General features: G+C 36.5%; 1 protein-coding gene across 1 annotated transcript; it reads left to right on the plus strand.

The window, feature by feature from the left end:
* The first annotated feature begins 749 nt into the window (after positions 1-749).
* On the plus strand, positions 750-14,369 carry rfx6 (regulatory factor X, 6). The gene is made up of 20 exons (XM_054618956.1): positions 750-906; positions 2,655-2,814; positions 4,420-4,543; positions 4,878-4,939; positions 5,061-5,138; positions 5,328-5,355; positions 5,865-5,972; positions 6,299-6,376; positions 6,477-6,590; positions 7,158-7,207; positions 7,475-7,634; positions 7,724-7,868; positions 8,573-8,682; positions 8,791-8,908; positions 10,078-10,200; positions 10,953-11,159; positions 11,481-11,787; positions 12,550-12,902; positions 13,861-14,058; positions 14,191-14,369. The coding sequence occupies exons 1-20, from the start codon at positions 750-752 to the stop codon at positions 14,367-14,369; spliced, it is 2,859 nt and encodes a 952-aa protein (XP_054474931.1).
* Positions 14,370-15,462: the final 1,093 nt, after the last annotated feature.

The raw sequence follows: 15,462 nt of genomic DNA on the forward strand, positions 1-15,462 counted from the left end.
ACCAGTTGAAACGTTATAGTTATGATTAGACATTAATTCATGCCCATATTTATACTCAAACAGTATGATATATGTCATTCTGAAAGTGGCCATTCTGCACAATAAATACTAAAGAACCAAAGGGTTAATTGATAATGAAAATAACCATCAGTTGCAGTTCTAGTGTGGTGGATGCAGCTTCCTTTATTTAAGTCTTTGAGCTATAGCCTCCTGTTAAGTATTTCAAACTATTACAAAACTATCTAAATAAAGTGACAGCAAGCTAGTAATGTTTTTTATACATGTATATATAACTTTGTATAAAGGGCCAGCTCATCGTGGGAGGCAGGGTGGATGGATGGACAGATGGATGAGGGTTTTTTCTGTTAATCATTAATAACCTGGATTAGCCCTGGTCCTCTGTAAATATGATGAATGCATCCACGGGTTCATTAGCTCTGCCTTTCCACAGCACGGCTTTATAGTCTGAGGTTGCTCTGTCAGGTTTAACAAGACTGCAGTTGTTCCCACTTTTTCTTTAGAATTGTTTGTTGGAAAAAAACAAAGCTGGACGAGGTGCTTGTGATCATTTTTTTTTACTTTTCCTGGACTTGAGTGAATTTGGGATTGTCAAACAGTGCTTGAAGATTCATTCTTAATGACAAATGAGTTGCAGTGGAGTGTTTTTTCTTTTTTACAGCAGGCTTACTTCAGTTTTCTTCTTCTTTGTCTTTGGTTGATTTGTTTATCAACATTTATTTGATTTTACTATGCCCATGAAACGCAGCAGTGAGAGTTCAGCCAGAGATGGAGTGTTTCTTATACACTCTCTAACCAAGACTTTGTGCAGCTCACCAGAGGAAATACGCACAGACTTTAATGGACGGACACACTTTCATCAGGAGGATGATTCTGGGATTAAATCAGGTAAGGAAAAGGGCATTCTCAATCACTTATTACTCCTTGAAGTTCAGATCATTATAGTTGAGGTGTCACTGTTTTATAATAATATACTTCTCATCATCGTCATCTCCGGTTTTCTTGATTTAATCTTCACTCAAAGTCCTTCAATCTCAATGTTTTCTGTGCCTTCGTTTCAAATCTTTGCAGGTAGAAAAATATGTGACAAAACTGACCACATGGTGGTGCTACAATAGAAAGATCACATTATTTTTTTTCACAAACTCTTTTGGCCCAACACCTGATAATAAGGATGATGATGAAGACACACAAACAGGAGGGAAGATGTGATTTGTACTTGATTAAAGTAAGAGGAATCAGTGAAGCAAAAAAAAAGAGTTAATTAATTAAATAAAGTCAGTCAGAATTATGGTGGTATTCTGATTCTGAAATGCAGTTTTACATGTTTTTTTCATAGATTATGTAGCTCAATATAAATCCTAATTTCAACAGTTTTGCACCATTTTGAACTTTGTATTTTTATCCTTCAAAATTGAAACAGAGCAAAAAATGACTTTTCTTCTGGTTTTCACTATCTTCAACAACATATATTGACATGTACAAAAATGTGTAAATTATTAAAGTAGTTCACTGTCCAATTTTTTATAATTGTATTCAGTTTTGCTGTTTTCACCCTCCTTACCTACAATTGTTTATTTAAATTCAGTTCAGTTTAACTGATACATTTGAAAGTTGTTGCACAAAGTTTGGAAAGATATGCAAAAATATTGTTGAGCTGCCAAGATTCACATACAATTTTGTATTTCTTTTGTAGTTTGAATAAGAGGTTTACAAACTCTGTTTTCTTTGACTCTCAGCTCCAATATTTTACATCATTCGGGGGTATATGAGCTTTTGAACACAACACAAAAGGTTACCATATGTATAATACATTTTTATAAATGTATTTCTGTGCTGTTTTGAAATTAGTATTAGTACATTTATGTTGTTTATTTTGATAAATATAATAAATGCGTTGTTATGATTAGTATTACAGTAATTATTTTCTTTGGTTTTTTTCATCATGACATGACATTTAGATCAGATTGGTCTTTTTTCTCACTGTGGAGTATCCTTTGATTTAGTTTGCAGTTTTTGCACCACAAAGCAAATAAAACATTCCCCATTGACCACGGGAACATTCAAAATGCACAGTACATGTATAACTGTATATCATTTTTTATATATGTAGAATTATATATATTATATCCTCTCATTGCTCATACACTTTTTTGTTTACTGTGCAGGCAGACCAGTGAACAATCTAAGTGGTAAAAGAAAGCTCGAATCACTTTCTCAAAGTTACTTCCGAACACAAGAGGGTCCTCAAGCAGAGAAAACAAGACTGGAATCTAATATCTCTTCAAAGCAGATGTTTGGATTTTAAAAAAAAAATGAAGATCTTACAAGGCGTTGCTTCAATCACATGATGGTTGTTTGAGTCACTAGAAACACTGAAACAGAAACAACTGTTAAAAATGACATCCAAAATGTTCCATTGGTGAGGGTAAGGAAAGATAAGTGCAGCACAGAACTAATCCAAGAAGAAGAAGGTATTAGCAAAAGCTATGCTAAAGAAGAAGAAGCTGTCTCACTCTATTTAATACAGTGATATGGAAAGATTAGTAACTGTGTAAACCTTACTGAAAAAGTCAAGTTATATCAAAAGTAAACATATTGTTAGCTATGTATTATATTTGTGTGTGTTTTCTCAGAAGCAGAGGACAGTAATGAGACACCGTCCTCTGAGGAAGACCAGGACCTGGTGGACTTAAACTCGGACCTGACCATCAAACAGAGCATCTCGTCCTCCAGGAAGACCATCAGTCAGATCATCAAGGACAAGAAGAAACAGACACAACTCACTCTGCAGTGGTAGGAGCAATGCAAGATGTACTATTTACTACATCAGTAAAGGCACAGTAATATCCATATTAAAAAGAGTATGTGGGGTGACATAGATATAATGTCTCTACAGTCAGGGGTGTCAAACTCAAATACACAGTGGGCCGAAATAAAGAAATTGATACAAGTCAAGGGCCAGATGGGTTCAACGTTTATTGAAAACTTATTGAAAGAACCTTAGTGCACATATTGAACCTGGAACTAACAAGGCCTATAGAGTATTGCATATAAAACAACATTAATTATGAAATAAATGAAATAAAAATGATAAATAATACATAAATAAATAAAAATAAAAGTAATAAAATCAGTTTCATTAATTGCTTATGGCTCTATCTGCAGTTTTTCCAGAGTAATTTCAAGTGAAAACATTTTCTACAGGCAAACAACAGCCAAAAATAATTTACTTCAAAGAAAAATCAAATGTCCTGTAGTAGCAAGAGAAAAAAAAATGCAAAAATGAAACTACATTAAAAACTGAAAATGTCTGTTCTTATGTTGTATTCTTTCATTAAACACAGCTTTGGCCTTTACATCCGCGAACATATACTGAGCCTCCCACCTGTCTTGAAAACTCCTGTTTTCAAATTCCACCTTTCGTTTAGCCATTTTTTGGGGAGAGGGATAGTTGACAGTTGACACAAGTGGTATGTAATACAGACTGTGAGCCGCGACTGACGTGCCGACACACGGACAGTGCATTGTGGGATTTGTAGTATTTTGGTGGTGCGTGCGATATACCGGCGGGCCAGCTCTAATAGTAAATAGATTTTATCATGCGGGCCAAAGATAATTCATTCACGGGCCGGATGTGGCCCGCGGGCCTTGAGTTTGACACATGTGCTCTACAGCTACTTGTCAACATTGTTTGCATAGCAGATACATGTAAGAAAGAAGGTGTAAGAAAACATTAACAAAAGGAACATGAACAACTGCTGTGTATCATTATGAAATAACTTTTGTATTCATGATGAAATAAAAACTCACAAGCCAAAACTTAAGGTCATTTGTTAACGCTTATATTTGACCAATATATTACGAGACTCCAAAATGAGTGCTCTTTCTAATCGGATCAAAATTATTCTGTGTGATGCATAGTAGTGTTTTTTAAACTAGCTTTTCTGTTTGCTGCTGATTCTTAAACCAAACAAAGATGGCAGCCAAAAGTGACTTCTGCTTCATCTTTTATACTTAAAACCTTTTTTTTTGTCCCTTCAATACATCTGAGTCAGAGTAAGTGGCTTCTTTAAAGTCTAAGCTCAAAACATACTGTTATCAATCTGCCTTCCCTGATTTCACCTGATTCTAGCTTGAATTCAGTTTTAGCGGTGTCACTCTTCTAATTTGTTACATTTTTTGGGGAACTTTTATTTTGTTAGTGCTGTTTTTAAAAAAATTTTTTTTATGTGTAGCACTTTTATATTTTGATCGTTTGTTTTTTTCTTCTAAATTTTTTAAGTAAATCTGTCCATGAGTTTTATTCTTGTTGTGGGTATTTGCATAAACTGTATTCAGTGGATCTCTCCGATATTGTTGTGATAATTAAATGTTTTTCCCACTGATGTGTCTCAACAGGCTGGAGGAGAATTATATTGTGTGTGAAGGAGTGTGTCTGCCTCGATGTATCCTCTATGCTCACTACCTGGACTTCTGCAGAAAGGAGAAACTAGAGCCGGCCTGTGCTGCTACATTTGGAAAGGTCAGTGTATGTTTGAAGTCAGAAAATGTGTTCTATAAAATCTGAAAAAAGGTATCTATCTGCAGATTAAATTACCTTACCAATTTTTTCTTGTCAGTTAAGGGTTCCGTGCTTTCAGTTACATGTCTATTTGTTGTTATTAGTATGAGTTTGTTTCAGGAAGTCTTAAAATGTTTTCCAAAATGTAAACTTTATACTATCTATTTTAAGCTGTAATGTTAATATCAAATATTGTGCATTATGAATGTACTGTTTATTCCTTATATTGTTCCATTGGCAATGATCTGATGACTTATTTATCTAACCAGAACTTTATCTAACATTTTCTTATCAGACAATTCGACAGAAGTTTCCTCTTTTAACAACAAGAAGACTGGGCACCAGAGGACACTCAAAGTAATTGCTAAAAAAATTCCTGATCTCCTATTTTGAATTTTAGAAAATAGGTCGTCATTTAACCTGAAGATACAAAATGTCGTTGTAACTTATTGAAAATTAATACCTTTACATTATGCAGATATCATTACTATGGAATTGGCATCAAAGAGAGCAGCGCTTACTATCACTCTGTGTATTCTGGAAAAGGTTTGACAAGGTAACGAAACATCTGACATGATTTATGCTTGCATATCATTATGTGGTATTGTTTGTATTGTTTGTCTGGCCAGCATTAGCGCACAATCTTATTTATCTGTAGTGTCTCAGTCTTTGCAGACACTTTGATGTTTTGTTCCTTGATGTATTTAAAATTTAGTATATCAATTCTGTTTCTCTTTGATCACAGATTTTCAGGGAGCAAGCTGAAGAACGAGGTTAGTAAATTGGTTAGTTAGAGAATACTTTGTGAAATATCTTCTGTTGCACATGTAACCACACCCAACGGTGATGTCAAAGAGTCCTAGAACACACTTCTCCATCACTGCGTGTAACAACACATTGAGTTATAACATCGCATCATGTAATAACAAGACAAGATGTAATACATTTTCACTTCATTATGTAATAAGAACGGAAATTTTGGAATAATCTGCCACAAAAATGACAACTCCAGCATTTTTAAATAACCAATGATGTGTTATCATTTATTACAAAAAGGAAGGAAATGTATTTAATATTGCATTCAAGCTTCATAAACTGCTTGTGTTATTAAACAATATAGTGAAAATGTATGGCATTCTGTTGAGTTTAATGCGGTTTTATTACATTGGAGGTCAGCAAAAAAACAAGCTTTTCAGAGGTTGATAAGTTACTCTTTACATAAATCTGAATAAAGATCAACTAAAGGTTAAAGGGGCCTGACTTTTTCTTTTTTTTTTTTCAGGGTGGTTTCACCAGGAAATATTCTTTGAGCTCTAAAACTGGTACATTGCTCCCAGACTTCCCCAACGCTCAGCATCTTCTGCTGCAGGGAAATATCTCAAGAGAAAAGGTGGGTGATAAATATTGATTAATTGATCAATTGACAAATCAATATACAGCATAGAAGCTTGGAAGTGTCTATGTACTTGTTGCATTGTTGTTCAAAAGAGAACACATCTTCGGATGGGGAAAAATAAAATATTTTTTATACTAATGTTATATATGAATTAAGTTAATTTTGACATACATACATTAAAATGCTACAGAGGGCAGATATATGAACTTAACAATATTACATTACCAGCAGTTTTTAAATGGGCTGGGTGGCTGTAACCTGTTGCATTATAGTTTATTTGTGAATTAAGTTAATGTCAGATCTTCACTCGCTATTTGCAGGTTGACACTCTGATCATGATGTATAAAACACACTGCCAGTGCATCCTGGACAATGCCATTAACGTCAGCTTTGAGGAGGTGATTATTACTGTCAAAGCATGAAAGCATTTTATTGTTCTTAAACTACAGCTTACCATCCATGAAAACTAGATATAACTCTTCAAATGCTTCATTTCAGATCCAGAATTTTCTGCTTCATTTCTGGCAGGGAATGCCCGACCACCTGCTGCCGCTACTGGAAAACCCTGTTATAGTCGACATCTTCTGCGTCTGTGACTCCATCCTTTATAAGGTTGTTATGAAGTACCGGATATTCATTTCTACAGAGTAATAGCAGGAGTGCTTAGGTCTAAAAGTGCCCCGATGTCAGACCTTTACATCATAAATAACTCTATATATTTTTAAAGGTTCTTTTGAAGGAGCAATTGTTAATGGGACAACTTGAAAGCTTTCACTTTTTCAGTTCACCATATTAGTTAATAGTAAAGTTGGATTTATCATATTAGTAAATTATTTTCATGCAGGCCGTCCTAGTAGTTGAAGACACATTCTTATAAGTGTTCTCTAAGGTGTGGGTTCAATTTCAAATCTCCCTGAGCGAAGTGTCTTTTAAGCAAGACACATTTACTTTTGTAACCTCATGGAAAGGGAAGGATACTCCTATATTTAAGAAGAAGGTGAAGAGAGTTTCACCCTGCACAAAATAATAAAAAATCATACCACTGATAATATAGTGCTGCCTTGATGCTTGTTTTTTTAATGTGAATAAACTTGACGATCTTGTTCTCTCTCTCTGAATCACTAATAAGATAACTATCCTGATTAACAGTGTATACTCTGTTCTTTCTTAATTTGTCAGGTATTAACAGATGTTCTGATTCCGGCTACAATGCAGGAAATGCCTGAAAGGTTTGTCACTCATCTTCATTTGTTATTGTCTAATTAATTGTGATGTTCACAATGGTGGTATCCGAGTTACTGTCACTAAAAAGTGAAAAGTATTAATTTCCCATTAAACCCTTCCTGGAAAGGGAAAAGCATGTGGGAAGGAATTTTCCTGACTGACAGAAAGTTTTAGCCCAGTTGGTTATGCCTTAATCTTAATGTTGGATGTTAAATTGTATTAAATGCAATTCTTCCACCTAAATTATGAATTCATTCAAATTTGTTCAATAGCCTTTTGGCAGATATCCGGAACTTTGCCAAACACTGGGAGCACTGGCTAGCCTCCTCCCTAGAGAACCTCCCAGAATGCCTTGCAGTCAAGAAGCTCCCAATAGCACGCCACTTTGTTTCCTCCCTGAAGAGACAGACGTCGTTCTTACACCTGGCACAGGTACGTTCACCGAAGGACAGAATAGATAACTCTCTACTCTAATGTCTCAAAATAAACACAATGATGATTTATGAGTTATTTTCTTCCAGATAGCCCGTCCGGCACTGTTCGACCAGGCTGTAGTGACCAGCATGGTGTTGGATATCGACAATGTGGATCTCAGCAGCATCAGCTCTCAACCTCTGCTCAGCATAAACTCTGCGGGGGACCAGGACCAAGACATCTACTCTGAGTGTAAGAAAAAGTGGTTGGAGAAGGACACAGAACTTTTACTTAAGTAAAAGTAGAAACACTGCAATGTAAAAAATACAGTCACAAGTAAAAGTCCTGCATTCATCATTTTACACAGGCAAAAGAACAAAATATGTTTTTTTCTTCTTTTTTTATATACATACTGCTAAGTATCTTAATCCGTAATAATACACAATGATTTATTAGTTGATTTATATTTTGTATTAATAAAAAATAGCTAGTAACTAATGTTGTAAAGTAATTGTAGTGTAGTAAAAAGTTAGTTGCTGGCTTTCAAAAAGTATTAGATTAGAAGTATAAATGAGCATGGAATGGAAATGCTCATGTACAGTAAAAGTACCTCAAAATTTTACTTGAGTGTTGTACTTTGGGAAATGTACTCAGTTAGATTTCACCACTGCTGATCATTTTAATCACTTGTTCTCTAATCAACACAATCAAAATGAAATATTTACATGAATTGTCACAACTTAGCTGGAAATAAAATTAGTTTTCTAATTAGAATATATAATTATAATAAATTAGATGATTCACGTCAGTAGATTCATAGACTGATGTGTAAAAAGAAATTGACATTTTCTTCAACTAGCAGCTGTTTTTATTGCTCTAATTTACAAATGAGAATCTGTTGTATTGATAATAAAGCAACGTATCTCTTCCTGCTATCTTTTATTTCTTTTTTCCAGATGACTCCATCACCGTCTTTCAGGAGCTGAAGGAGCTGCTGAGAAAGAACGCCACAGTGGAGTCCTTCATCGAGTGGCTGGACTCTGTCGTGGAGCATAAAGTCATCAAGGTAACAGCTGTTCCACCTTGTGCTGTGTGGACTCGTGTTTGTCCTGCAAATGGTCCTGTTGTGCAACCAAGCAGCCTTTTCTTTTCTGTCTTCCCTTTCAATGATCAGCCTGGTAAGCAGAGCGGTCGATCAGTGAAGAAGCGAGCTCAGGATTTCCTCCTCAGGTGGAGTTTCTTCGGTGCCAGAGTGATGCACAACCTCACGCTAAACAATGCCTCCAGCTTTGGTAAGAACATAAAAAAGTTGTTAACAATTTTTTTTTTAATTCAAGTAAATTTCATTGACAGAGATTCTCTCTTTTGCAGAAACACCATGATTACACTCATCCAGTTATACACCTTTAAGCAGTAGTGTTAAAATAAGTTATTTTACTTAAGAAAAAGTAGATATCAAACTCTGTAAAAAAAGTATTTTACAACAAAAAGTCCTGCAATCAAAATTTAATTAAAGTAAAATAACAAAAGTATTTGTCCCTTTCAAAGATTTATATTATTAAACATAACTAGCATTACCATCAATGAGAAGACTGATGGGATCAAGTATATTCTTTATATTTTCTCTTGTTTGCCATCAGGTCAGATTCAGTGGAAACTGCTAACACAAAACTGAGAAAAGGGTGTTTTCTTTCTTTCAGAACAAACTAATAAATCATGATATCAAGATACAATGTTTCACTTTCAACTCAAAGATACAGAAAAGGGGGACAGGAAGCAACAGAGTTTATGGGAAATGTGGTCTATGGTGCTAGCAAAACTGTTAGTCAGGCAACATTAAAAACAATTTATAAAAGCTACATATGGATATAATGACAACATGGTGATTATTGTTCGTGAAATGAATAACTGTCACTCAGCTAATTAATTTTTGTGTTCCTTTCTTCTCCATCATTTAGTCTACACACACACGCACACACACACGCACACACACACACACACACACACACACACACACACACACACACACACACACACACACACACACACACATACACACACACACACACACGCGCAAGGCTAATACAGTACAAGCCAGCTCAGAGCAGATTGCTACAATAGCGCTATAAATTGTAATGGCCAGGCTCGCCTTGATTAAACAAAGTCTTATCTGCGGGTCGCGTGGTCTCTGTTCAAACACATGCACACACACAAAGTACGTTTACGTGAATAAACACTAACCATTTGGTCTGAAGAGTCCCAAACACACACAGAAGGTTTTAAAGCTGCGACCCAGCAGGTCAAACAAAGAGCAGCTTGATCCTAAAGGTCAAACTGTAGATAAAGAAGAAGATACCAAGTCAAATGTCTCTGGAAATTTAATATGTGGAAAAACAAAGCCTTACCTCATATTTTTAGGTTTAATTTTCTCTTTTCTCATTTGAATTTTGGACATTGACAGGTTCCTTCCATCTGATCAGGATGCTGTTAGACGAATACATCCTGCTGGCACTGGAGACACAGTTCAACAACGACAAGGAGCAGGACCTGCAGAACCTGCTGGACAAATACATGAAAAATGCAGGTATCAAGCATCAAAACAAACACTGAGGTTCAACTGCTGACATACATGAACTCAAGTCAAATCTACAGCAGGTCTACAGTCTGTGAAAGATCTTCCTTTTATTAACAGGGACGTCGTAACGCCTACGTAACACCAGTTTACAGATGTTACAAACGTTGTAGGAGGATAATGATTATATGTATACAACACTTCAACCAAGATGATGCGTAAATTAAATATAAATAAAAAAGGATTATACAAAATTCAATACACTATAATTTCTGGGAGCGGAAATTCTTCTTTTACATTATAGTAAAAGTATCAGAACTATTCTTTTGTTTTAAAATGTACAGAGCAGATGGTGTATTGAGGAATAATCAAATAACATGATGAATGAAGATTTACTTAACATATAAAGAGATACTAAAAACTGTTTTATTAGAATATGAAATGTCAAAATAATAGACAAAAAAAATACAAAAATGATGCAATTTCTGGGGCAGTACTACAAAGGCATCAGATTCAATGAAGGGCAATTAAAGTGCAATTGAGAAAAAGACAGAAGAACAGTTTTTTTATATTTAAACTTTTATGGCTGATTGGTATTGAATTCACCAGAAATGATGATATATATTTTTTTGTTTAATCATTATTAAATGACATCCCCACGGTCAAATCAATGGATGCTACAATAATAATAAATAAACATGAACTTAACTGTCCAAACTATCATGTTGTTGTTGATGATGTGATGTCAACTTTGGCACTTTCAGATGCGAGTAAAGCGGCATTCATGGCCTCTCCTAGTTCCTGCTTCCTAGCAAATCGCAACAAAGCCAGCACGCCCATCGACCAATCAGTGAAGAATGAGTCTCTGGGAGAACACGCCTACATGTCTCTGTCAACCAATCAGCAGCAAAGTCTGGAAAACAACACCGTCCTCTACCCGGGGACAGAGACTACTGGGTTTACAGTGTCAGGTAAAACAGAATTAAAGCAACATTTATTGCTTGGTAAATACTTTAACACATCAAGGAGTAGACACAAAACAAAACAAGTTAAAAACAAAACACTGACATTTTATCACCATATAAAGTTATGAACTGATGAATGTATGCTACTTGAACTGAGGCTTTAGAGAGTGACCTAACACAGTTAAGTTGAGGGTCTTAAAACTGAAACTATGAGCAGAAAGACTCTAAATGCTCCATTCGGCTGTAGAGAATATTGATTAGCGCTTTAAATAAACCAATCCTGTAAAGTGAACACTTCCTGTCCCTGTGTGTTTCTCCTCATCACAGGTGGTCAGATGCACTACTCTCAGGTCAGCGGGCCCCTCATGACACCACCTATTTCTCCAGCAGCGTTAGTGCACAGAGGCTCCGTCATCAACCAGGGGCCCATGACGGGGAGACCCTTGACTACCTCTTCTTCTTCCACCTGCTCCTCCTCCTCTTCCTCCTGCCTGCCCTCACTCAGCGCCATGACCCAGCCCAGCCCCTGCTCGTCATACCCAGAGACCCTGTACCACTGCTTACCTCAGACCAGCTCTGGTTACTTCCCCCCAGCTGGCGGCTCCTCGGCCTCAAACTACCAGCCTGCACTCAGGTCAGCTTCATTTAGTGCATCTACAGTGTGTCCTATGACACTTAACTGAGAATGTATGCCATAGATATTAGTTAGCTCTAATTATCTCTACATTTTTTTATTAGATTCTGCTTAAATAAAAACACAAAATGTTCTCTTTCCGCTTTTTCTTGTCGTTATCTTTTTTGGTTCATTTTGTCACATTGTTATGAGATAGTAAATCATTTAAATTTAAATTTTGGCATGAATTCAATTAATATGGTCATTAAAATTGGACACTGGTAGTATTATATAAAAATGTAAAATGTTTATTTATTTTAAAAGGCCTTAAGTCTTTTTAACCAGAACCTTGATTCTTCTGAATTTGGCCCAGGAAAACTAAAGTCATAGTTTTGCATAATATTCAAAACTCTGTGAGAAATATAGTGTGTGGTTGTAATTTTTGTTTTATAGGCTTTTCCACACTGACAATAATGACTTTTCCACACTGACAATTATGAAAAAAGATAGTCAATATTTAATTAATTTTAGAATATTGATTATTAAAAGCGTCTTTAAGCTTTTATGAGCTACTATAAGCTTTTATTTTCAAGTCCATTCAAAAATGTTACTGATCAAAAACCTGCAGCAATCAAACATTGGTATTTGTATTCTGTGGTATCGACAAATATGGACATGGCTACTTAGTCATTGGGTTCACGTCCATCATTGAATGTGACTGTTATATAAAATATGTTTTGTTGTCCTTATTAAGTCAGAATAATTGTTTAATCTGTGTTTCAGGCCTCAGACTCAGAGTCAGGGTCTGGCCTCGGTTCAGTCTCAGGCTTCATCACTGGCCTACCATCTCTCTCGGTACCCTTCCTTCAACGACCAACACCTGACCAAAGACGGTCTCTACAGCCTTCACCACCCGTCCAACAATAACTGCTCCCTGACGCCTTACGGCTCTGCGGTCCGACCCGCATCCAGCTACATTTCAGGCTCGGATCCAGTTCAGTCTGAACAGGGACTTGATGCTCAGACAGCAGCTCAGATTCTGGACTCAGGGGAGGGGTTCGGCTTTGTGGGGTCTGGACTTAACTCCGCAGGCGGTGTGTGTCAGGGACAGACGTACTCTGCTGCAGGACACAGCGGTAAGGATGACTCTGGCATTAATGTGTATCATCTGGTGGTTCACACAGAACAGAATTTTCAATACAGGAATATAAAAGTTAAATCATACGCAAGACAGCTCGAATATTTACATTGGATGTTCGGTGGTGCCATGCTTTCTTATCTTTAAATATTTTACTCAGTGTAGGTCTTTTTTGGCATCAGTGAAGAGCCTGTATAAGCAGATACAGAATATTTACTCTATGGGATGTTGTTCTACAGATTGGGAAATTGTAAAAAAAAACATTTAAAGAAACTTTACGGGCATTTTCTTATTCATATAACCCTTAGTGAAACAAGTCAAAAAAACTGCAATAAGTGTGTGTAAAATATCACGATTTGATTTTTTACAGTATATTTTGTTTGTATGCCCTCTGGCGTTTATGAGCATAATGCAACAAACAGCTCATAAAGCATAAATGCCATTGTGCGTGCACATGCACATTTTTCTTTGGTGTGACAAACTCAGAACTTGTTTTTGCTTTATACGGACTTCAAAAGTTCACTTTATGTGACTATTTTAGACCTGAGGAGGTGTTAAGAACAGCAAATTGAAAAGTTTTAAAGATCTTTCATGATGAACGAAACTGTTATTGCTGTTGTGTTGCTGAAAGAAAGCAATACAAACATAAAAAATGTTGTAGAATTACTTTAAACTGCGTTTGTGCAGTATTTCTATTTATACAAAAGCCATATTTTCACTGCGGAGACTGATATTGTGTGTGGTTCCCAACCTTGACTTTGGATTTGACACAGTATTCTTCAAGAATAAAAGGTAAAAATAAAAAAGGAAAGTAAAACCTTTTTTGCCTTTGACCACTTGAAATTAATGTGAAGGGGATTTCTTTTCTTCTGACTGTCTCCTTTGAGTGCAGAGGTGAAAATATACTGTACTGAAAATAAATATATATACATTTTGTATTACTTTAATCATCGCAGGTTACTACGGCAACAGCAGTTACCTGGACAGCCAGCGCATGACATCGCTGGTTGACCAGCACGTGTCCGTCATCAGCACCATCAGCAGCCTGCGCCCATTCCCGTCAACATATTCTGAAGTCCACGATCCGCTCAACATCCTGGACGAACCGGGAAGGAAAACAACGGGAGCATATTTCACTGAGGCCGACCAAGCAGGTCTAGTTCAAATTTCTCAGACATAATTAAGGACAAAAGTACGAAAGAATAGAAAAGGCCAGAGATGTAAAGTGCACCTTGAATTCTTGTAAAGCAATTCAATCTCATACATTTCTGTTGTTTCTTCCATAGATCATTCTCTCCCCTCTTCAGGATCTGCTCCCTGCATGTTTGGAGTTCCCTCTCCGTTCTCCTCCCAGGATGCATTGCTCTCTCAGCAGCGGGTGCCGTCATCATCAGACGTGCAGGACCTGGTGTCTTCGCTTCCTCCCATCAATACTGTCTTCATGGGAGCAGGAGGAGTACAATGACGGCAGAAAACACAAACTACAGAACTGTCCTGACGTTTGGGGTCCAGTCCCCATCAGAGTGGTCCAGATCCAGAATGTACACATGCACAAATGCTATGAGGTGATTTGGATAAAATCAAGTGCAGTGCAGCCAAAATCAAACTCAGAATATCCAAACTGTAAGGTACAGTATGAACATGGAGCCAGGGCTGACCTCCATGAAGAGAAATGCTCAATATAGAAAGACTGAGAAAGACATACATGACAACTGCCAATTATTTGTATCCCCCACTGTATTATAAACCAGATGAGCGGAGCAAAGAAAAAAAAAAATAGTCACTCCGATACAGATATTTATCCACAAATGTATTTTTCAATCATTTATTTGGAAATAATCCCAAACTTTTGTTGCAACATAAATGATGCCCGAGGGCTTCCACTTCTTCTGTGTGCAAATTGTTGTAAATAAATCTTTGTTAGTCAAAATGGTGTTCTATATTTTTGGCAAGACAGCAGGTGAAATGTAGCCTTACAGCAAAGCTTATTAAATGCTAAATAGCTAGCTAGAGTTTGTCCATTCAGAAAAGCTGCAATTCCTGCTGGAAGATGCAGGCGTCATCGAACCATGTTTTTTGTCCTACAGTCTCAGATCTGATATTAACCACAATCTATTGAGCCTTTAGGGGGTCAACTTTCTGCTTTGCTTGTGTTTGGTGATGGAACTATTTATTATTTCTGAGGGTATTGAAAACGAAATAAATGATTGCGATCGAAGTTGTTGATGGGGCTGGTTGCCAAAACTGTCCTCCCCCAAAAACGCCCCATAGGTCATTGGTGCAAGCAGTTTATTACAACCAATATTTACATTTATTGTTAGGCTGTGATCTCTAGCCGTCGTTGTATTTATAACTGGATGTAAAAGAGAACGTCAGGTGACGTAGTATAAAGAGCGAACAAAGTCCATGTAGGGAAGAGGTCAGGGATGACGAAAGGGTCACAAATCACAGGACTTTGACGTTTAACCTATTTATCTTCACCCAAACAACAATCTTTTCCTATAACTTAACAAAATAGTTGTGTTGTTCAAACCCAACCAAACTGCGACCCTTTCACA

Source organism: Anoplopoma fimbria, chromosome 18 (assembly GCF_027596085.1).
Source record: "Anoplopoma fimbria isolate UVic2021 breed Golden Eagle Sablefish chromosome 18, Afim_UVic_2022, whole genome shotgun sequence".
NCBI lineage: Eukaryota > Metazoa > Chordata > Actinopteri > Perciformes > Anoplopomatidae > Anoplopoma > Anoplopoma fimbria.